General features: G+C 41.7%; 1 protein-coding gene across 1 annotated transcript in view; it reads left to right on the top strand.

The window, feature by feature from the left end:
- Nucleotides 1-18755, top strand: part of COLEC12 (collectin subfamily member 12) — a 149004-nt gene extending 130249 nt beyond the window's left edge. Inside the window, exons 6-10 of the mRNA XM_040431787.1 lie at nt 1757-2260; nt 4709-4845; nt 6916-7025; nt 12269-12414; nt 17818-18755. Coding sequence (XP_040287721.1) covers nt 1757-2260; nt 4709-4845; nt 6916-7025; nt 12269-12414; nt 17818-17840 — 920 coding nt within the window. The 3' untranslated portion in view covers nt 17841-18755. The remainder of the gene's footprint in view (nt 1-1756; nt 2261-4708; nt 4846-6915; nt 7026-12268; nt 12415-17817) is intronic.
- The last annotated feature ends 5710 nt before the right edge of the window (nt 18756-24465 follow it).

The following is a 24465-nucleotide window of genomic DNA, read 5'->3' as shown; positions in this document are numbered from 1 at the left end:
TATAGAAAACATATATACGGTAATTCAGTTCTGTTTTAGGCCTCATGTACACAACTGTACTTTTTTTGCGGATCAGATGGGGACCCATTCAGGAACCTGTCCTATCCTCCATTTTTCAGAAAATAATACGGAGCTCTAAAGTAAGGATCCGTAATTGTGCATGAGGCCTTACTAACGGTAACCTTTACTTTTGAGGGGAAAATATTCTTTTATTTTAAAAAAATGGGAACCCGACACAGGGACCATGATTTTTGTTAAGAGCACTTAGAACTGACAGTCTTCCATGGGTAAAGCCAATTATTCACTCCAACAGCTGTGGCTATGCTTGTACAGTTCTGTCTAGTCATTTCACAATGAGGATGACTGGGTTCTCAGGAGCATGCGCAGTAGATCATGGCCCAGCCTCCTCTCTACTTCTCCATACAGTTGAATGGGATGGCTCTGGCACGTGTTCTGTAGAGTCTGAGCTTCCTAGTCTGCTCTACTGTATTTAGCAGACAGCATCTGAGGTAAGCTAGCAGAGTCCTTATCACAGCATTCTTAAGGTACCCATACACATTAGTCTAAAGTCTATCAATCCAGACAATTTCAACTAAAACAATTGTTCGTCTTGTGGAATTTAACAGCGAACGCTTGTTTTAGCTGACCAATGACAGGCCAGCATTGTCTGAAAAAATGGTTGTCCAATGGTTGGACAATAGATCTTTCCTTGAAAGAATGTTCCCAAAAATATCTTTAGTCCATTGCCCGGTTTAATTGGACATATATGAATATTCTGAACAACTAACATCCAATATGTGTATGGCTGTGTCTGTGAAATGATCGTTCACAAGATATTACTTTATTTAACTGATGTTCAATCATCAACCAACTTCTATGTAATGAACATGGCCACTAGAGATGAGCAAATTTAATATTTTGAAATTCGTTCACGTTTCGTTTACTGGTAAAAGGTGAATTGCGTTATGGATTCCATTACAACGGACCATAACGCATTTCTATGACAGAATACATAACGGAATGCCTTTAGAGGCATTCTGTTATTTATTCCGTCATAATAGAAGTCTATGGGCTGCATAACGAATCCGTGCGTTATGGTCCGTGGTAACAGAATCCATAACGCAATTCACCTTTTACCAGTAAACGAAGCGTGAACGAATTTCATAACCGGAAATTCGCTCATCTCTAATGGCCACCTTTACGCCCTGTAGAGGATTAATAGGGATCTGACCATAACATTGTTCTGTTCTACTGTACATTTTCTAGCTAGGGTTCATTGTACATTGCTCCATAATACCAGCATTACTCGTAGGGCCATTGGCATAGCCGGTGACTCGGTTCACCTGTTAAATTGCTTCTTCAGCTTGTTGCCACCAGGAGGAGACTAAGGAGTCTTCAGGCTAGAACTAGCCGATTAAGGGCTCTGTCCATCAGGCTGTTAGAATGTAAATTCTTAATCTGTTTTGCACTCTTTCAAACAACTTAGAATCAGGATATTTTACATATATGATGGATTTTTATTTTTTAATTGGATTACATTATTATATTATAAATTATTGGTTCATCATTTTTAATTTATTTATATGTTGTGTCTCTTTAAATTGTATATGCTATACCATGGGTTTCAGAGAGATATGAAATTTCGATCCTCTATGTTTTCTATGTACTGTGGTATTGACAATAAAGTTGACTTTGACTTGATGAATATATTTGAAAATTATCATTAGATACTGTAAGTCTTGTTTTCTTATTACAGGGCCACCGGGTCCTAGGGGACCGAAAGGCGAAAGAGGACCACTTGGTCCCATGGGACCAATTGGACCAAAGGGACAGACTGGAGATAAAGGAGAACCAGGGTTGCCAGGACCTGCTGGGGAAAAGGGCCTAACTGGACCAATTGGGCCTTCAGGAGAAAAAGGATCTAGAGGTTCAAAGGGCCCGCAAGGAAATAAAGGACAAAGGGGTTCACCAGGAAGAAGTGGAGAACCAGGACCTAAAGGCGATCCAGGTTCACCAGGACCGCCTGGAATAAGTGGACCACCAGGGCCCCCTGGTCCATCAGGCCCACAAGGAATTAAAGGGATCATTGGTGAACCTGGCATTCCTGGTAGTAGAGGGGCACCAGGCCCACCAGGCGAACCAGGATTAACAGGTTTACCAGGACCTAGAGGACCACCTGGACCCCCAGGAGATGCTGCAAGATCACTATCATTACATGATGTTGCCACATCTGAATCTGACATTTTTCTTTCAGTGCCAGGTAGGTGAAAAGCAAATGTAGACAAATAATTAAGGATCTACATGAACTTAATTATATTACAGATTCTGTACTATCTGACAACATCAAGATGCCATTCAATATCCAAACTGTGGATTGTTCTCACAGAGAGCATGGAGTTTTAGCCATGAGCCTGGGGTGTGTCTGTCAGCACAGTGTTGACAGTCTATTTCCTGGTTAGAAAGTGTACTGTGTCACATACCTGTGGTCATGAATATATATTACAAATATGGCATATTATCTAAATCCGGTTTGGCACTGGCTACTAAAGTAGTATCTATATGATGAGGCATCCTGTTTTCTGAAGACTACATTCTGCTTTTTAGCATAGATTGTGACAGAATGAGCAGAGTCATGTGGACTGGAGGAACCTCCCTGAAAACTTCAGTGCTACAAAGCAGCACTCTTTTCATTAGAAGATGCATTTGAAGCTCAGCCGGTACTAAGTTTTCTTTCTGTATACTGCAGAAAGTAACCTTAATTTTAACAGGCTACCTGTACCTCTCATGTCAGATTTGTCCTTATGGCCGTGGAGCCAGCAAAGAGAGGAAGTGGCTTATTGTGCATAAAAATCCTGACTACCAGCCATGCATTATTATGTTTATTATTAAACTGCATCCCCTATAGCCTTGCTTACCTCTCCATTCCTGTCCTCCGTATCCAATTGCTGCTTAGCTGCTCCCTCTACCACATAAAATATAAGTGCCCTACTCCATCTATACTCTTCCTGCCCCAAGATCATGCTTTGCTCAGGTAAGTATGAATATGTGTATATGCAAGTGTTTTGCATTTGTTTATATGAATGTACATATAAGGGGTAATATATGGATGTCTATATGTTTACTTATACAGTTGCAAGAAAAAGTATGTGAACCCTTTGGAAGGATATGGATTTCTGCACAAATTGGTCATAAAATGTGATCTGATCTTCCTCTAAGTCACAACAATAGACAATCACAGTCTGCTTAAACTAATAACACACAAAGAATTAAATGTTACCATGTTTTTATTGAACACACCATGTAAACATTCACAGTGCAGGTGGAAAAAGTATGTGAACCCCTAGACTAATGACATCTCCAAGAGCTAATTGGAGTGTGGTGTCAGCCAACTGGAGGGACAGTCACCCCGAAACAGCTGTCTGTAGATGAGATGCTGGCTTATTTATTATCCAAGTCATGTCTCAAGGCCTAATTAAAGGGTTGAACATTGACTTATAGGATAGCTGCCTTACATCTGGAGGCATTAGAGGGAGAGCTTGTTAAGAGCTTATTTGCATCCCTTTCTTCCCAGAATTCCAGAGGAGCATGTATGGCCTATACGTCTCCTCACGCTGATTAAGACAATTTCTAACCAAGGAGAGATAGTACCCCACAACTCCTTTCACAGCATTCAGTACTTTTACAGAACGGACCTGCCAAAGTGCTGGCGTGTGCTGGCAGCTGAAAGACCAAGTCTGCATGCTGTATGCTGTCATTTCAACTATTTTTATTAATGTGTAGGGACAGTCATGGTAAAAATGTTTGTAATGTACCTTATTAGGGAAACATGTGTAATTGTATTTAAGAAAAAAACTGCCTTAAGGGGAACCTGTCATGTGGATATTTGATTATAATCTAACTAATTATATACAATCATTAACTACTAAAAAGTACCTTAGATGTATTCACTTACTGGTGTGACAGATGGTTACCTCATAATATACACACAAAGATGCCACATGCCGCATGCCAATCAGCTGATTTGAGTCCAGCGTGATGTCAGTGAGTCCAGCGTTTTTTTAATTCAGAGCTATAGCCACTCCCCTGCCCACCTGCTGCTGATTCATATGGAAAGTAACTGTCAATCAGCAGCAGGTAGGCGAGGAGAGTCAGGAGCTCATAAATATTCAGGACTCATCATTATCAGCTGGAGCTTTTCAATACAAGATGTTGGCAGATTGACTGGGTCAATTAAAGAAAGTGACCCAGCATTTTGCTAAGAGAATCAGTCACTTATTTATGTTGCCCTTAGTTAGGACACCATAAAATTGGTGACAGGTTCCCTTTAACAAACCTCAAATTGGGTGTTACTAAGGAGAATCCATCTTCAGTGTTCTACGGAATGCTGAAGACAGCTATCTGTAAGATGCAGCGGAAGGCTTCTCAGCCTACCTCTGCTCATTCTTCTCTGTCACTTCCTCACAGTCTATTTTGCTAATGTCTTTACTATGATTTTCCCTGTATTAACTGTCCCTGCCTATTTCATCTTCTGCCAGTGCTGATCACTGGTAGCCTTGCTCCACTCTGTCTTTCAAGCACATCCCTGGTTACTCAGTAAGCACTAAGTGGCCTGAATTTGTCCCTACAGTCATTTTTATGTGGAAAAAAGCTGAAATCGATTACACAGAGCTCAGTCTATAAATTATTTTACATGTTGTCTTCCTTTTAGGGTGTCCAAATGAATGGAGGAATTTTACTGACAAATGCTACTATTTTTCAAGTGGAAAAGATATCTATAACGATGCTAAGATTTTCTGTGAAGAAAAAGAAGCTAAGTTAGTTTTCATAGAAAGCAAAGAAGAACAGGTACGTGTTGATGTTGTATAGAAAGTATGAGGAACATTCATACGAATCCAGTAGGAGGAGCACAGTGACACAACTGGAAAATATTAAAAAAATACTAATTCTACAGGATGTAAACTAAGGTCTTGTCCATATATGGCCACTTGTCCATATATTGTTATTGTACTAGGCAAAAATGTTGTGAAGTAATAACTTTCATACATTAATGTATATATTATTTTCATTATGTCAACCTTGAATAAAAACATTTGAACATCATAGATTGCAAACATATAGGCAGGTACACACAAATACACAGTATCTAAATAAAACCTAAAAATACCCTAACATCTTCTGGATATGCTCCGCCTAATCAGAGCACCCACCCGGACAAAGGGGGAACCCCAACCACTATTCTGTCCCTTTTGAACCCTCTTAAGACAATGGGATAGAAAGATAAAGTGAAGGGGTGATGTACTAACCTACTAGTTTTCTGTACTGTCCATATAGACATCACAGAGGTCTTGTCCATAAGATGGCCGCTGATGGACGGTCATGTGACCAGACATATCACTCAGCCTCCTCCAGTCATATACACTGCACCTGCTCTAAACTCCCAAGATGGCAAGTAAAGATGGCAGGTGCAGTGTATTTGAATGGAGTCACGTGGCCCTCCATCAGTGGCCATATATGGACAAGACCTCAGTGTGGCCAGCACAAAAGACTTGGCAAATAAGGGGACTTACATTATAAAATATAGAAAATAGTGCAGATAATCAACAAAGTGAGTGCCATATAGTCATGTACAAACACATTGATCAAGAGTAACCAGAAAGTGGCCAACCCCTTGTCTGTACAGTCCAATAAGGAATCTGAAAAGCAGTGGAGATATCAGACCACTACTGTTCTGTAAATGTGTACACTAGAGATGAGCGAATAGATTCAAATTTATTTATCTCATCAGCGGGACTTCACCTTTGGTGGTCTGTCCCAGCAGGTGAAGAAGTGTCCACCTGTTGCTAGATTAACAAAGGCAGTACTTTTAGCCCGACCCTGACAATTTGCTGCCTGCATCAATGCTCCAATTAGCCAAGCAAGGGCAGAAGCTCTGCTTCGACAATGGAGCAGCGACTGTGCATGTGCCACTACCTGGACAGCCCCCCACAGGTGAAGAAGTCCTGCTTATGAGACAAATCGATTAGTTACAATGGATTCGCTCATCTCTAGTGTATACCCAAACATATACAAAGTAAAAAGAAAAAAACATAAAGTATCAGTTGACCCTTACGATAGATTAGACAGCCAGACAGGTAATAAATGCATATTATAGGACTGTTCCCTAATATACAAGTATAGGTTGAATTAGGCCTCATGCACACGGCCATTGCACGGCAGTTGCCCGTACTGCAGCCCGCAAACAGCGGGTCCGCAATAGACGGGCCGTGGCCGTTTGTGCACCGCATCATGGATGCAGACCCATTCACTTGAACATGTTCTATTTTTTTGCGGTGGGGACCAATCATAAACCCACTCAAGTTGAATGTGTCTGGATCCAATGCCGCAACTGCACGGATGGTGCCCGTGCATTGGGGACCTCATGGACGGGCAGGCTGGAAAACGGCCGTGTGCATGAGGCCTAAAGGTGAGTCTACTCTTTATAAGAAGCTATTCATTATCTATTTTAGGCCACCTTTACTTGACCATAATATGGCAGCATTTTTACTATCACCCAAGCACCCAAACCTACCCCCACGACAACAGTTTTCAGTTGCACAGCATGCTTCATTATTTTGCATAAATGTTATGGATTTCACCCTTTGGCCAGCAAAATCTTCAGAAAAAGATGTATTTAATACGTGCAAATAATGCTGCGGCTCTGCAGCAATAATTAAAGGTGGAGAATATCCACATCTGAATGCACCCGTACAGTGTATGAAACCGGCCTTATTGAATGTGTTTACATAAATGTATGATGAGAGATCTCATAATCCCAAGCCCAGTTGTAACCATTCACAATATGATCTTGTGATATTGAATACATGAATTTAGAGGTTAAGATAATATTCAGATCACTTGTGTGTTTTACTTTGATAGCAATTCATTAAGAAGCAAACAAGTGGAAAAGGCAACTTTTGGATTGGGCTTACTGACGTAGAAGAGGAGAACGTATGGAAGTGGCTAGATGGCACCATGCCAACATTCACGTATGTAAAATAATAGCATGGATATGCCTCAAACCTGTATGAATGATGGCAGTATCAGACAGTATGCGACAATTTCTTTCTAAGAACGCTAGAACCAGCCCTGTACCTCACATGGATCCAGAGGTCTGCTAGAGGCTGGCAGCTAGTCAGGAGGTGTGTCCTTTCTCAGGGATGTGTCCTTTCTGCTGCAGCTCTATCCCTGTTATGCCTCTTTCACATGTCCGTGATGACATCTGTGAAAACATGGTCAGTGGTGAAACTGTTTGCGAAGAATCCGTGTTTGGTCCATGTGTCCATTTTTTGCCTCTGTGCATCATCTGGTGTCCATTGACACAGGGCTGGTTTTAGACAATATGTCGCCATGGTCAGAATTTGAAGTGGGGCCCAAATTAAATATTGTAACACGTTGACATTTAGTCAGTTCAAATGGCAGTACACCAGAGTAATTGTGAAAGTCTTAAAAGATCAGGGGCAAAAGCCTCAACGCGTACCTGAACACCTCCCCCCCCCCCCCCCCCCCCCCCCGTCCCAATTCACACACACACACAATCACCACTACAAAAAAAAAAAAACTGGTGTAAAATAAAACTGGCCTAGTTGCCCAAAGCAACCAATCAGCCTTTCATTTTTCAGACCACCCTTGAAAATGAAAGATGATTTCCCCATAAATTTATATACATATATATAGTTGTCCAATAATACCACTATACAAGGTCTGAATATTACCACTGTACAGTGATTAAATATAAAATAATTGCATAGTTACATAGTTGATATGATTGAACAAAGCAAGGGTCCATCTAGTCCAATCTCCATACTGAAATTGAGCAAAACGCACTGTACAAAGGATAATATTACCACTGACACCACTAAATGCCCTTGGTCTCTGCGGTAAACACTCCACAACCTCTTCCCTCTGCTTCTGAATGAAGGCTGTAAAAGACTCCTGAATAAATTCAAGAACAGCAGGAAGAGGTTATGAAGCGCTTACTGCAGAGAACCGAGGGCACTTCAGAATTAGAGAGCCTGCTTACATTGGGGGAAGGCCAGGGTTGATTCTAGGTTCTCTGCTGCCTGAGGCAAAAATTTAAATGGTGAACCCCCCTGGTGCCAAATTCTTGTCCAACCCCTGCCCCCAGCCCTACTGTTAAAGACATGTGGATAGACCTTATATACAACGCAATTAAACATACACAGTAATACAGCTCTACATACCTCTTATATCCAATCATGTCTCCTTTACATCATTTACATATTATCTTTCCTCATCTTCTCCATTCGGATCAGACCACCATGACAACGTCTTTTAGCTGCCTCTTGCCTTTGCAGAGTTTGCCACACAGACATCTTAGGTTCCTTTATTTTACTATTATCCTCCCCACCTTCACAACACAAACTCCCCATCCTGGTGCCCCAAGAGTGTTGTTCTGCTGCTACCCCCAATACTGTGTCCACTGTGCTTCCCAATGCCCATACACAATATACTGCAAAATGAATAGTGCCATACGGATAGTAACCCATATTGCAACAGAATGCCCTTATTAAAAAAGCGCCCCTACGGTGCCCCCAATAGTGATAATGCTCTCCAAGAGTGCCCCATTAATGGCAATGTGCTTCATATTGTGCCCAATAATAATAATGTTCCCACAGTACCCCAGTAGTAATAATGCCACCATAATACCCCCATAGTGCCCCCTGTAATTCTAATACCCACAGCAGTTATAACACCCCCGTAGTGCCCCTTGTATTATAATGTCTCCTGTAGTGCCATTATGTGTAATGTTCCTCTTCATAGTGCCAGTATATATAATGCTCCCCCTCTGTAGTGCCAGTATATATAATGCCCCTCGCCTGTAGTACTACTACCTACATACCCTGTTGTGCCAGTCTATATATATTGCTTCTTTCTTCCCGTCCCCTGTAGTGCCAGTATGTATAATGCTCGCCCATCCCTCCCCCATAGTGCCAGTATATAAATGCTCCCCCATGCCCCCCATAGTGCCAGTATATATATTGCTCCTCCATGCCTGCCCAATAGTATCAGTATATATAATGCTGCTCTGTTCCTCCCATCCCTCCTGGTAGATGCCAGTAAATATATTGCTCCTCTGGTCCCACTCCCCCCAGTAGTGCAGATGTGTGTATGTATATATATACCTGACTCCCATTCCACACCGCCGTCTGCGAGGCCTGTTGCCTGAGTTGCGGTGTCCCAGCGCAGGCAGTCATGATGACATCACAGCAACCTCTTGCGTTGGTCTCAGTCGACATGATGACAATGTCACGAATGTCTGTGTCAGGATGCAGGCATTTATGACCACATCATCACGCCACCTGAGACCCAGCTCATAGTGGCCTGCAGCCTATGAGCCTGAGTTGCGGTGTCCCAACGCCTCAGTAGGTTGCGGTGAGTTGCAGTGTCCCAGCGCCTCAGTAGGTTGTGATGATGTCATTGCAACATCCTGTGCCATTCTAATGCCTCATAGGCTTCAGGCCTAGCAGGGACAGCAGGCTCCCATGCCCCACAGTAATCTGCCGGCAAGATGTGGCCTGAGGGACCCCCAGTGTTGGCACCGCTTTGGCACCACTATGGCAATACCAATTATATTTATTTGCATTAACTTCTAGTAAAAAACATTTTTTATATATTTTATATTTTTTAATGTTACTATTTTTACTTTATTAGCTACTCCCAATCTTACTTGTTTTTTGTCCCTGAGGAACTTAATGAGGACCTTTCATCACAAAATGTGGTGCAATCTGCAGGCAGCAGGTTATAGAGCAGAAGGAGCTGAGCAGATTGATATATAATTGTGTGGGAAAAGATTCAGTAAAACCTGTGATTTATACACTGCTCAAAAAAATAAAGGGAACACTTAAACAACACAATGTAACTCCAAGTCAATCACACTTCTGTGAAATCAAACTGTCCACTTAGAAAGCAACACTGAGTGACAATCAATTTCACATGCTGTTGTGCAAATGGGATAGACAACAGATGGAAATTATAGGCAATTAGCAAGACACCCCCAATAAAGGAGTGGTTCTGTAGGTAGTGACGACAGACCACTTCTCAGTTCCTATGCTTCCTGGCTGATGTTTTGGTCACTTTTGAATGCTGGCGGTGCTTTCACTCTAGTGGTAGCATGAGACGGAGTCTACAACCCACACAAGTGGCTCAGGTAGTGCAGCTTATCCAGGATGGCACATCAATGCGAGCTGTGGCAAGAAGGTTTGCTGTGTCTGTCAGCGTAGTGTCCAGAGCATGGAGGCGCTACCAGGAGACAGGCCAGTACATCAGGAGACGTGGAGGAGGCCGTAGGAGGGCAACAACCCAGCAGCAGGACCGCTACCTCCGCCTTTGTGCAAGGAGGAACAGGAGGAGCACTGCCAGAGCCCTGCAAAATGACCTCCAGCAGGCCACAAATGTGCATGTGTCTGCCCAAATGGTCAGAAACAGACTCCATGAGGGTGATATGAGGGCCTGATGTCCACAGGTGGGGGTTGTGCTTACAGCCCAACACCGTGCAGGACGCTTGGCATTTTCCAGAGAACACCAATATTGGCAAATTCGCTCTTCACAGATGAAAGCAGGTTCACACTGAGCACATGTGACAGACGTGACAGAGTCTTGAGACGCCGTGGAGAACGTTCTGCTGCCTGCAACATCCTCCAGCATGACCAGTTTGGCAATGGTCAGTAATTGTGTGGGGTGGCATTTCTTTGGAGGGCCGCACAGCCCTCCATGTGCTCGCCAGAGGTAGCCTGACTGCCATTAGGTACCGAGATGGGATCCTCAGACCCCTTGTGAGACCATATGCTGGTGCGGTTGGCCCTGGGTTCCTCCTAATGCAAGACAATGCTAGACCTCATGTGGCTGGAGTGTGTCAGCAGTTCCTGCAAGATGAAGGCATTGATGCTGTGGACTGGCCCGCCCGTTCCCCAGACCTGAATCCAATTGAGCACATCTGGGACATCATGTCTCGCTCTATCCACCAACGTCACGTTGCACCACAGACTGTCCAGGAGTTGGCAGATGCTTTAGTCCAGGTCTGGGAGGAGATCCCTCAGGAGACCGTCCGCCACCTCATCAGGAGCATGCACAGGCGTTGTAGGGAGGTCATACAGGCACGTGGAGGCCACACACACTACTGAGTCTCATTTAGACTTGTCTTAAGGACATTAGATCAAAGTTGGATCAGCCTGTAGTGTGTTTTTCCACTTTAATTTTGAGGGTGACTCCAAATCCAGACCTCCATGGGTTGAAAAATTTGATTTCCATTTTTTCATTTTTGTGTGATTTTGTTGTCAGCACATTCAACTATGTAAAGAAGAAAGTATTTCAGAAGAATATTTAATTAATTCAGATCTAGGATGTGTTATTTTTGTGTTCCCTTTATTTTTTTGAGCAGTGTACATTTATATCTCAGCTTTTTTCACTTCCAGTGGACAACCATCGGTACAGGAAGTGTTATCAGTGACTGAAATAAATGTTTCTAAGAGATAGCTGTCCGTCACCAATAACACCTCCCTCTTGTAATGATAGCTCTTTACATGAGGTAGAAAAAGCAGAGATATAAATGTATAAATTACAGGTTTTACCGAATCTTTTCCCACAAAACCATATATCAATCTGCTCAGTTCCTCCTGCTCTATAACATGGTGCCGGCATATAACATTGCATTTTGTGGTGACACACCGGTTCTCTTTAGACCTGTTGTCATTTATCGCTCGTACTATATACTAAAATACTATACGCTGAAATATTATGTTGCATTGTATGGTGATTGTACTGGCATTCTATTATGTCCTGCCTTGGCTGCCATAACAACCGATTGGCACCCTGTGATTGTCGAGTGGGTGCCAATCTCTGGACAGAGGGGGCTAAAAGTGACCGCTGTGTTCTGAGGGGTTAAATGGCCAGGGTCATAGTTATCTTCAATCCCAGCTGCTGCAGGCAGTTGTCAGCTATGTAATGTAACTGCCACCCACTGGATATGGAGCAGACTCAGCTCCTGAGCCCACTCCATATGCCTGTTCAGGGATTATGATGGTAGAGTAGTATATCATATAGTATATGATAACCCATAGCAGGCAACGCCTTTCAGCTAAGCGTCTTTTCTTTCCAAGTCGATATACCGCAGCTCAGACTGGCTGTCATGTCTGCTGCTGGTAAGAAAACATTATATATATACTTCTGCTTCATCAGAACTTCATTAATGCATCTATCATGTAAATTACAGAAACTGGAAGGTTGGTCAACCTGACAACTGGACCCCTGAAATGGGACCTGGAGAAGACTGTGCAGGAATAATATATTCAGGATTGTGGAATGATTTCCATTGTGACGATTTGAATAACTTTATTTGCGAAAAAGATATGGACAAAGGTAAAATGATGTATCTTAAGACGGTGTAGATTAAGATATTATTGTTTCGAAAATGCTCCTATTGAGACAAGCTGTAGTTTCTTGCATATGTAAATCTTACAATGTGATGACTGTGGTGAGCTTGTAATTTAATGGGGTTGGACCACCATAACAACCTATCATCTGTCCACAGGATTGGTAATAAGTGTATGATCCATGAACGACCAACAGGTCGGGCCCTTACTGATCACAAGAATAGGAGAACCGGGTACAGACACTTTTCTCCTAACCTGATAAGCTGTTATGGTGGTCTAACCCCTTTAACGCAAAAGTTAGCTATTAGATTAAAGTAGGTTAATGTTTGAACAACTATTGAACAAATGATCATCTGGTGAACGATCATTCCTCTGATGTAGCCATACACATTTTAGCTCATATTGGCCGTTACAGCCATTCAAACTGGCCATACATGTTCAATGACATTGGGCAGGAGGATAAACAATCTCTCTGGAAACAGTCTGCGGATGTTCTATGAATGTTCTTTAGGAAAATGCTCTTTTGCAGACTAGCAACTATGGGACAAAAATTTTAAACACAGCCAACTTCTTTCCAGAAGAGGACAGTCTGTCATCGGTCAGCTAATACAATTGTTCGTACATTTTCAAACGATTGTTTTCATTGAATTTGTCCATTTTAATCAACTTTAGACCAATGAGTTTAGCCACCCTTACATTGTTAATAGACCTTGTTCAAGGGCTTCTCTGGGAATGTGTTGAAATGGTTGAATGTGAGCAGGACTGGTTGCCTGCACTTGTACAACTGCCTAGGGGAGTGAGGGGGCAGGGCCACACTACACTCTGACACTTGCATATACTACACATCAGTGAGCGTTCCTGTCAGGCTGCTCAGCCATGATGGCATAGTGTAGGCAGGATCACATCATTAACATCTATTGCAGAGCAGTGCAGTGTGTAGTGAAGCCCCATCCCCTCACTCCCCCTAGGCAGCTCTGCAGGTGGTTGCAACCAGTCCTGCTCACATTCTAGGATAGGTTGCTGGTGGCCATTTTAACTCAATCTTGGAGAAACCCTTTAACCGCCTCCGGACCGCCTAATGCAGGATCGCGTTCCGGAGGCGGCTCACTCAGGCAGACGCGAGATTTCACAGGCGCGCGCGTTCACAGGAATTGCAGGTAAGCGAGTGGATCTACAGCCTGCCAGCGGCGATCGTTCGCTGGCAGGCTGTAGATGCGATTTTTTTAACCCCTAACAGGTATATTGGACGCTGTTTTGCTACCTGGTCCTCTGGTGGTCCCTTTTGCTTGGATCGACCACCAGAGGACACAGGCAGCTCTGTAATAAGTAGCACCAAGCACCACACTACACTACAACCCCCTGTCACTTATTAACCCCTTATTAACCCCTGATCACCCCATATAGACTCCCTGATCACCCCCCTGTCATTGATCACCCCCCTGTAAGGCTCCATCCAGTCGTCCGTATGTGTTTTACGGATCCACGGATCCATGGATCGGATCCGCAAAACACATACGGACGTCTGAATGGAGCCTTACAGGGGGGTGATCAATGACAGGGGGGTGATCACCCCATATAGACTCCCTAATCACCCCCCTGTCATTGATCACCCCCCTGTCATTGATCACCCCCCTGTAAGGCTCCATTCAGAGGTCCGTATGTGTTTTGCGGATCCATGGATCGGATCCGCAAAACACATACGGACGTCTGAATGGAGCCTTACAGGGGGGTGATCAATGACAGGGGGGTGATCACCCCATATAGACTCCCTGATCACCCCCCTGTCATTGATCACCCCCCTGTAAGGCTCCATTCAGACGTCTGTATGTGTTTTACGGATCCACGGATCACATCCGCAAAACATATACGGACGTCTGAATGGAGCCTTACAGGGGAGTGATCAATGACAGGGGGGTGATCACCCCATATAGACTCCCTTATCACCCCCCTGTCATTGATCACCCCCCTGTAAGGCTCCATTCAGAGGTCCGTATGTGTTTTGCGGATCCACGGATCCATGGATTGGATCCGCAAAACACATACAGATGTCTGAATGGAGCCTTACAGGGGGGGTGATCACCCCATATAGACTCCCTGATCACCCCCCTGTGATTGATCACCCCCCTGTAAGGCTCCATTCAGACGTCCGTATGTGTTTTGCGGATACGATCCATGGATCCGCAAAACACATACGGACCTCTGAATGGAGCCTTACAGGGGGGTGATCAATGACAGGGGGGTGATCAATGACAGGGGGGTGATCAGGGAGTCTATATGGGGTGATCACCCTCCTGTCATTGATCACCCCCCTGTAAGGCTCCATTCAGACGTCCGTATGTGTTTTGCGGATCCGTGGATCCGCAAAACACGGACACCGCGGATCCGCAAAACACATACGGATGTCTGAATGGAGCCTTACAGGGGGGTGATCAATGACAGGGTGGTGATCACCCCATATAGACTCCCTGATCAACCCCCTGTCATTGATCACCCCCCTATAAGGCTCCATTCAGACATTTTTTTGGCACAAGTTAGCGGAAATTGATTTTTTTTTTGGTTTGTTTTTTTGTTTTTTTCTCACAAAGTCTCATATTCCACTAACTTGTGACAAAAAATAAAATCTCACATGAACTCACCATACCCCTCATGGAATCCAAATGCGTAAATTTTTTTAGACATTTATATTCCAGACTTCTTCTCACGATTTAGGGCCCCTAAAATGCCAGGGCAGTATAAATGCCCCACATGTGACCCCATTTCGGAAAGAAGACACCCCAAGGTATTCGCTAAGGGGCATATTGAGTCCATGAAAGATTGAACTTTTTGTCCCAAGTTAGCGGAAAGGGAGACTTTGTGAGAAAAAACAAAAACAAAAAAATTTCCGCTAACTTGTGCCAAAAAAAAAAAATCTTCTATGAACTCGCCATGCCCCTCATTGAATACCTTGGGGTGTCTTCTTTCCAAAATGGGGTCACATGTGGGGTAGTTATACTGCCCTGGCATTTTAGGGGCCCTAAAGTGTGAGAAGAATCCAAATGTCTAAAAATGCCCTCCTAAAAGGAATTTGGGCCCCTTTGCGCATCTAGGCTGCAAAAAAGTGTCACACATGTGGTATCGCCGTACTCAGGAGAAGTTGGGCAATGTGTTTTGGGGTGTCATTTTACATATACCCATGCTGGGTGAGATAAATATCTCGGTCAAAGGCCAACTTTGTATAAAAAAAATGGGAAAAGTTGTCTTTCAGAGAGATATTTCTCTCACCCAGCATGGGTGGTATCGCCGTACTCAGGAGAAGTTGGGCAATGTGTTTTGGGGTGTCTTTTTACATATACCCATGCTGGGTGAGAGAAATATCTCTCTAAAAGACAACTTTTCCCATTTTTTTATACAAAGTTGTCATTTGACAGAGATATTTATCTCACCCAGCATGGGCATGTGTAAAAAGACACCCCAAAACACATTGCCCAACTTCTCCTGAGTACGGCGATACCACATGTGTGGCGATACCACATGTGTGGACACTTTTTTGCAGCCTAGGTGGGCAAAGGGGCCCACATTCCAAAGAGCACCTTTAGGATTTCACAGGGCATTTTTTACACATTTTGATTTCAAACTACTTCTCACGCATTAGGGCCCCTAGAATGCCAGGGCAGTATAACTACCCCACACGTGACCCCATTTTGGAAAGAAGACACCCCAAGGTATTTCGTGATGGGCATAGTGAGTTCATGGAAGTTTTTATTTTTTGTCACAAGTTAGTGGAATATGAGACTTTGTAAGAAAAAAAAATAAAAAATAAAAAATCATCATTTTCCACTAACTTGTGACAAAAAATAAAAAGTTCTATGAACTCACTATGCCCATCAGCGAATACCTTAGGGTGTCTCCTTTCCGAAATGGGGTCATTTGTGGGGTTTTTCTACTGTCTGGGCATTGTAGAACCTCAGGAAACATGACAGGTGCTCAGAAAGTCAGAGCTGCTTCAAAATGCAGAAATTCACATTTTTGTACCATAGTTTGTAAACGCTATAACTTTTACCAAAACCATTTTTTTTTACCCAAAATATTTTTTTTATCAAAGACATGTAGAACAATAAATTTAGAGAAAAATTTATATAGAAATGTAGTTTTTTATTTTTTTATTTTACAACTGAAAGTGAAAAATGTAATTTTTTTGTAAAAATTTCGGTAAATTTCGATTAATAACAAAAAAAGTAAAAATGTCAGCAGCAATGAAATACCACCAAATGAAAGCTCTATTAGTGATAAGAAAAGGAGGTAAAATTAATTTGGGTGGTAAGTTGTATGACCGAGCAATAAACAGTGAAAGTAGTGTAGTGCAGAATTGTAAAAAGTGGTCTGGTCATTAAGGGTGTTTAAGCTAGGGGAGCTGAGTTGGTTAAAGAACATTCAAAAATACCTGCTAGATAAATAGTACTGTAATGTAAATTGTGGTTCCATAATAAAAAAAAATGAATTGTAACAAGTACTAGTCTAAATTTTCAGTATTTGAAGCATTTTGGCAACCTACGAATAAAAAATACGATCAAAGGTTGCCTTTTGTTTCAAAAGGAAGATCCCAGGTACTAAGCACTTGCCTCTGCAAATCCTATTTAAAGAATTGCCCTAACCATTTCAAGTGAAACTCTTTTGTCAACTTAAAGTAAACCTCTTGTTATTCTCCACAATAGTTCATGCTGAGCTACTCAAGTGGGGGGGGGGGGGGGGGGAGTTCCCTAAAGCACATTTAGCATGGCTCTTGTACAGAGCCAGATTGTAAGGAGGGCAAAGGAGCAATAGGCTAGGGGCCTCCATCACCTAGGGACCTCCAGCACCAAGTTTTACCCATTCTTTTCCCAAGTCTTCAATCAAACTTGATAGTTTAAAAGATGCATACTTCCAACATTATAAAGGTTTTCATATGTGGTTGAAGAGGAGCTTATGCAGCTTTTACTAATATTTACTAAGAGTCAAAACTTTGTTCTACTTCCTGCCCTGCCCACTAGTAGAAAAACAATAGAGATTATAACCTCAATCAGCAAAGTATCAGGCATGCCAAAATCCAACACGCCGGACCCTGTTTCCCCCAACAGCAGAGACAGTGGTGCCACCATCATGCATATCAAGTTGTCATTTTATCATGTTGACATTAGTGGGATCTGTCAACAATAATGTATTTTTTATGTGTATTATATGACACTAAGTACCTCACAAAATGTTTTTGGGCCAGGTTCTTTCCTTAACCGTACATTGGTCCGACTCAAATAAGTTGTATCTGACAGCTATGGTTTTGGAAATCACAATAAAGTTCTGCCTAAACATGTCACACAATTACTAAAAATGTGTTTATCATGGATGAATAATCACTAATGTCAACATTTTTTTACAGGTCAGATTTCAGATGTCTCCTAGACTAGGATGTTTTCATGGACATGGAATATTAAACTACTTTCCTTTTAAAGGAAAACATGAAATGGAACTGGATTACATTATACTCACAATATCAATGACACTGAATCTTGGCCAACAAAAAGTTCAGCAACTCAATTCTTACAATTTATTGTTCCATGAACTTTGCTGCCGACTGAACATTAACTATTATTTTAGTGATGGCAATGTAACTAAGAAATATAAATGTCAACTTGGGAAATATTGATACAATTTTTCATACCTAGACAATATCATCTAGAATATATGGATATATTTTGGATATAGTTCTACCAGCTTTACCCCAACAGTGTTATATAACTAAACCCAGCTATAGGAGAAGAATAATAATAAAGGTTTATAGTTCTTATTCAATGGAATATTTTTGTAAAAGCTTTTTGAAAACATTTGTATTTTTGTACAAGATACTTGCATTTTATTATTTTTGTATTTTAGAATTTATTTGCCAAAGAAAATAATATTGGAGCATATTCTTTATGGTATAAACAGTCAATCATGTATGTTATTACACATAACTTGCCACTTTATTGCTCAAAAAATGTAATTCTAGGAAATGTTTACTACATTTTGCCAAACTGTTTTATCTCCTGAGACCCTGTTAAGGGGCCAAACAATTCAATAGAAATATGATCCTTGCTTGCTATCGTTTATAGTATACAAGATGTGGTATCCAAAATGATCACCAGCGCAGCTATGAATTCCAGTTAGGATGTGAGCCACTTACTCTCCCTGCCAAAACATTCATTTATTACAGACAGTGGTCTCATAAACATAATTCACATTATACCCTTTAAGTCTCACATTGGATATGGACTATTATTTTACACTCTGTCTGATTTAAACAATGACAGGGAAAAAATACAATAAATATAAAAATATAAATATTTTTGTCTTTTTTGGTGTTGATTGATGTTTTTAATGTGTCTACCTTTTATTGGATCTTTATTGTGTACGTTTAAAATATCTACCATTATAAATAATGTAACTTAAAGTAACACTGAGCTTTGCATTAATCAATAGTACAGTGTTTGTACATGAGGAATAACGTTCCTCATTCGGGGGATGCCAATGAGAAACAGAGCGAGCCTCCTCCCTCTAAACAAATTAGATGCCATGGTAGCTATTGACCGTGGCATCTAAGGGGTTACAGGGCCCAGATCGGCACTTCTGCTAGTCCTGGCCATTAGAGCAGGAGCCTGGCTCTCATATGGGAGCCGAGCCCCCACTCTCCGATGTACTGGAGACCCATGCAGTGCTTAGACTAGGCCACCCTAAAAAGGCAGTGGTCTAGCCTAAGGCCTGTTGTTGACTGTCGTAAAAAAAAAGGCTTTAAAAAATTTTATGCAAACAAGCACATAAACATGTGGAGTATTTGTTGTACGATGTCTATTTCCAAACTAAGAATTCTAACATATAGTAATTTAATCCATGGAGTCGAGAAAAACATTTTCAAATCTAACCGACTTGCATCAGATTCCACCCATTGCTATGTAAACAGAGAAATCTGCATTAAAATCCACAGCCCTGCTACAGACCTTTTAACTGAATGAGACCCAAAAATTCCTGATGGCAGCCATGATGGCCCATATACAGTTGCAAGAAAAAGTATGTGAACCCTTTGGAATGATATGGATTTCTGCACAAATTGGTCATAAAATGTGATCTGATCCTCATCTAAGTCACAACAATAGACAATCACAGTCTGCTTAAACCAATAACACACAAAGAATTAAATGTTACCATGTTTTTATTGAACACACCATGTAAACATTCACAGTGCAGGTGGAAAAAGTATGTGAACCCCTAGACTAATGACATCTCCAAGAGCTAATTGGAGTGAGGGGTCAGCCAACTAGAGTCCAATCAATGAGATGAGATTGGAGGTGTTGGTTACAGCTGCCCTGCCCTATAAAAAACACACACCAGTTCTGGGTTTGCTTTTCACAAGAAGTATTGCCTGATGTGAATGATGCCTCGCACAAAAGAGTTCTCAGAAGACCTACAATTAAGAATTGTTGACTTGCATAAAGCTGGAAAGGGTTATAAAAATATCTCCAAAAGCCTTGCTGTTCATCAGTCCACGGTAAGACAAATTGTCTATAAATGGAGAAAGTTCAGCACCGCTGCTACTCTCCCTAGGAGTGGCCGTCCTGTAAAGATGACTGCAAGAGCACAGCGCAGACTGCTCAATGAGGTGAAGAAGAATCCTAGAGTGTCAGCTAAAAACTTACAAAAGTATCTTGCATATGCTAACATCCCTGTTAGCGAATCTACGATACATAAAACACTAAAGAAGAATGGATTTCATGGGAGGATACCACAGAGGAAGCCACTGCTGTCCAAAAAAACATTGCTGCACGTTTACAGTTTGCACAAGAGCACCTGGATGTTCCACAGCAGTACTGGCAAAATATTCTGTGGACAGATGAAACCAAAGTTGAGTTGTTTGGAAGAAACACACAACACTATGTGTGGAGGAAAAGAGGCACAGCACACCAACATCAAAACCGCATCCCAACTGTGAAGTATGGTGGTGGGGGCATCATGGTTTGGGCTGCTTTGCTGCGTCAGGGCCTGGACGGATTGCTATCATCAAAGGAAAAATTAATTCCCAAGTTTATCAAGACATTTTGCAGGAGAACTTAAGGCCATCTGTCCACCAGCTGAAGTTCAACAGAAGATGGGTGTTGCAACAGGACAACGACCCAAAGCATAGAAGTAAATCAACAATAGAATGGCTTAAACCGAAGAAAATACGCCTTCTGGAGTGGCCCAGTCAGAGTCCTGACCTCAACCCGATTGAGATGCTGTGACATGACCTCAAGAAAGCGATTCACACCAGACATCCCAAGAATATTGCTGAACTGAAACAGTTCTGTAAAGAGGATTGGTCAAGAATTACTCCTGACCGTTGTGCTCGTCTGATCTGCAACTACAGGAAACGTTTGGTTGAAGTTATTGCTGCCAAAGGAGGTTCAACCAGTTATTAAATCCAAGGGTTCACATACTTTTTCCACCTGCACTGTGAATGTTTACATGGTGTGTTCAATAAAAACATGGTAACATTTAATTCTTTGTGTGTTATTAGTTTAAGCAGACTGTGATTGTCTATTGTTGTGACTTAGATGAAGATCAGATCACATTTTATGACCAATTTGTGGCAAAATCCATATAATTCCAAAGGGTTCACATACTTTTTCTTGCAACTGTACTTTTTTTGGATGTATGGGACTCAAAAATTCCTGTTGACAGCCTCGAAGAGGCAGATAATGGATCCTACTTATAGAATAGAATATTAATAAACATATTAATCAATCACTCTCTGATCACAATTCCTCACAATTTCCTCACGAAACAATGCCTAAACAAAGGAACACAGTGGGGGTGGGGTGGGGGGGGGGGGAATCAGTGTCCAGCCTAAAAATCTGCTTGTTTACACAAAAATTTATCTTGTAAAGCCTGGTTGTTTCATAAATATGGATACATCCTCTCCCTTTATTAAAAGATTAAAAATCCAGAAATACATTAACAAAAATAGTAAAATCAACAAGTCATACATTCCTCCTTCCATCTCCATCAGCTGCTCTTAACATTCAAAATATCAGAAAGAGGATGTTTGTGGCAGGATGCTTTGTTATGTGGTATTGGCTTTTTCATTATTCCCAAGAAACACATGTAAAAAAATGTAAAAAAAAAACTAAAAAAAACAAATAGCAAAAAGTTGTGGTCTGTGAAATAATTGAAGTTGATAACTGTGGAAAAGCAGAAAACATGCCAGCCATTGCATTTTCCTCTAGCATACCTGTCTGTAACATAGTAACAAAAAAATATATTATATGCAAAGATGATCCAGAAGAAGGCAAAAAACACGAGGTAGAAGCCAATTTAATTCATCTTAAAGGGGTTGTGGTGGGGCTTTATATTGGTGACCTATCCTCAGGATAGGTCATCAATATCTGATCGGCGAGAGTCCGACCCCCAGGTTAAGAGGAGGCGGCTCTCTGATGCAAAAATGTCATCAGTTGTTTCTTGCCCAGACATACACACAGGCACATAATTGATAAACAGTTAGGCCCATATATATTTGGACACCGACACAAATTGTGTTATTTTTACCAGTTCACTAAAACATATTCAAGTTATAGTTATATAATGGACATGGACATAAAGTCCAGACTTTTAGCTTTCATTTGAGGGTATCCACATTAAAATTGGATGAAGGGTTTAGGAGTTTCAGCTCCTTTACATGTGGCACCCTGTTTTTAAAGGGACCAAACGTAATTGGACAATTAAATCAAATGCTGTTTCATGGGCAGGTGTGGGCAATTGCTTCATCATTTCATTCTCAATTAAGCACATAAGAGGCGTGGAGTTGATTTGAGGTGTGGCGCTTGAATTTTGAAGATTTTGCTCAGAAGTAAACATGCAGTCAAATGAGCTTTCCATGCAGGCGAAACAAGCCATCCTTCATCTGCGAAAACCGGGAAAAAAACATCAGAGAAACTGCGACACTATTATGAGTGGTAAAATCTACAGTTTGGTACATCCTGAGAAAGAAAGCACTGGTGACGTCTACAATGCAAAAAGACCTGGACGCCCACGGAAGACAACAGTGGTGGATGATCGCAGAATAATTACCATGGGGAAGAGAAACCCCTTCACAACAGCCAACCAAGTGAACAACACTCTCCAAGATATAGGCGTATCAATATCCAAATATACCAAAAAAGAAGACTGCATGAAAGTAAATACAGAGGGTTCACTGCACGGTGCAAGCCACTCATGAGCTCAAGAATAAGAAGGCTAGATTGGACTTTGCTAAAAAAAAACTTAAAAAAACACTCTTCTGGAAGAACATTCTTTAGACAGGTGAAACCAAAATCAACCTCTACCAGAATGATGGAAAGAAAAAATTATGGCGAAGGCATGGTACAGCTCATGAGCCAAAGCACACCGCATCATCTGTAAAACACGGCGGAGGCAGTGTGATGGCTTGGGTATGCATGGCTGCCAGTGGCACTGGGTCCCTAGTGTTTATTGATAATGTGACACAGGACAGAAGCAGCTGGATGAATTCTGAGAGTTTCAGAGACATACTGTCTGCTCAAATCCAGCCAAATGCAGCCAAACTGATTGGTCGGCGTTACATAATACAGATGGACAATGACCCAAAACATAAAGCCAAAGCAACCCAGGGGTTTATTAAAGCAAAGAAGTGGAATATTCTTGAATGGCCAAGTCAGTCACCTGATCTGAACCCAACAGAGCATGCATTTCACTTGTTAAAGACTAAACTTCAGACAGAAAGGCCCACAAACAACAGCAACTGAAAACCTCTGCAGTAAAGGCCTGGCAGAGCATTAAAAAGGAGGAAACACAGCGTCTGGTGATGTCCATGAGTCCAAGACTTCAGGCAGTCATTGCCAACAAAGGGTTTTCAACCAAGTATTAGAAATCAACATTTTATTTACAATTATGTACTTTGTCCAATTACTTTTGACCCCTGAAATAAAGGGATTGAGTTAAAAAAAATATGCTTTAGTTCCTCACATTTTTGTGCAATCATTTTGTTCAACCCACGGAATTAAAGTTGAAAGTCTGAACTTCAACTGCATCTGAATTGTTTTGTTCAAAATCCATTGTGGTAATGTACAGAACAAAAATTTGAAAAATGTTGTCTCTGTCCAAATATATATGGACCTAACTGTATGTGAACCCAAACTTACAAATACTGATGCAAAATACTGGCCAACATATACAAGTGGGGAAGTGGTCTTTAGCTTGACTGGGATTTGCAGTAAAATAATGATCGAAATTTGAAGAAAAAAAAATGCATGAATTGCACATCCACATACTATGCATTGATCGTTTGCTTCTCAGTATAATGAATAAACTGCACATGAGGCACTTAGTAAACTTTTTGATCAAAATGCATAAGCCCACTTATCATAGTGGCCTCTTTCGAGTGGGTCCCTACACTAAATTGGTCCAGTACCACATGGCACCCACCACCGCTGCAGCACCCCACCCGCAGGTGGAGATACCCAGCAGCCCAACAACACCCCTGCTGTTAGACTAAACCTTGCATGGCACTGTGCCACCCTAACCCAGCGCCACAGCGACAACAGCTGCTATGCAAGACTGCACCATGTAAACATGTGGTCTCAGAAACTAAACTGAGACCAAGTAGGTATTAACCTTTGTCTCCTGCTAATGAAAAACACCTGGGTCGAATGGGAGGAGTGCTGATATCATGTAAGAAAAACAAGGGGTTAATGCATATTTTAAACTAAGGAAAAAGTATGGCTCGCACATCCACATGCTATGACGTCTCAGTACAATTAGTAACTGTACACGAGGTACTTAGTATACTTTTTGATCAAAATGCTTAAAGGGTTTCTATCACTTGGTATCACATATTTAGGTGTCAGACACTAGCGATCTGCTAGTGTCTGCTCTAACAAACCATCCTAATATGATAGGTTTTGGGGCAGCCGTTTTGCTAAAATAAGAACTTATATCTATATGCTAATGAGCCTCTAGGTGCTATGGGGGCGTCATTAGCACCTAGAGGCTCCTTCTACCTTCA

The sequence above is a fragment of the Bufo bufo genome, chromosome 5, assembly GCF_905171765.1.
Source record: "Bufo bufo chromosome 5, aBufBuf1.1, whole genome shotgun sequence".
Classification (NCBI taxonomy): Eukaryota; Metazoa; Chordata; class Amphibia; order Anura; family Bufonidae; genus Bufo; species Bufo bufo.
Note: the sequence above shows the minus strand (reverse complement) of the source record. Positions and strands in the feature narration are given on the sequence as shown.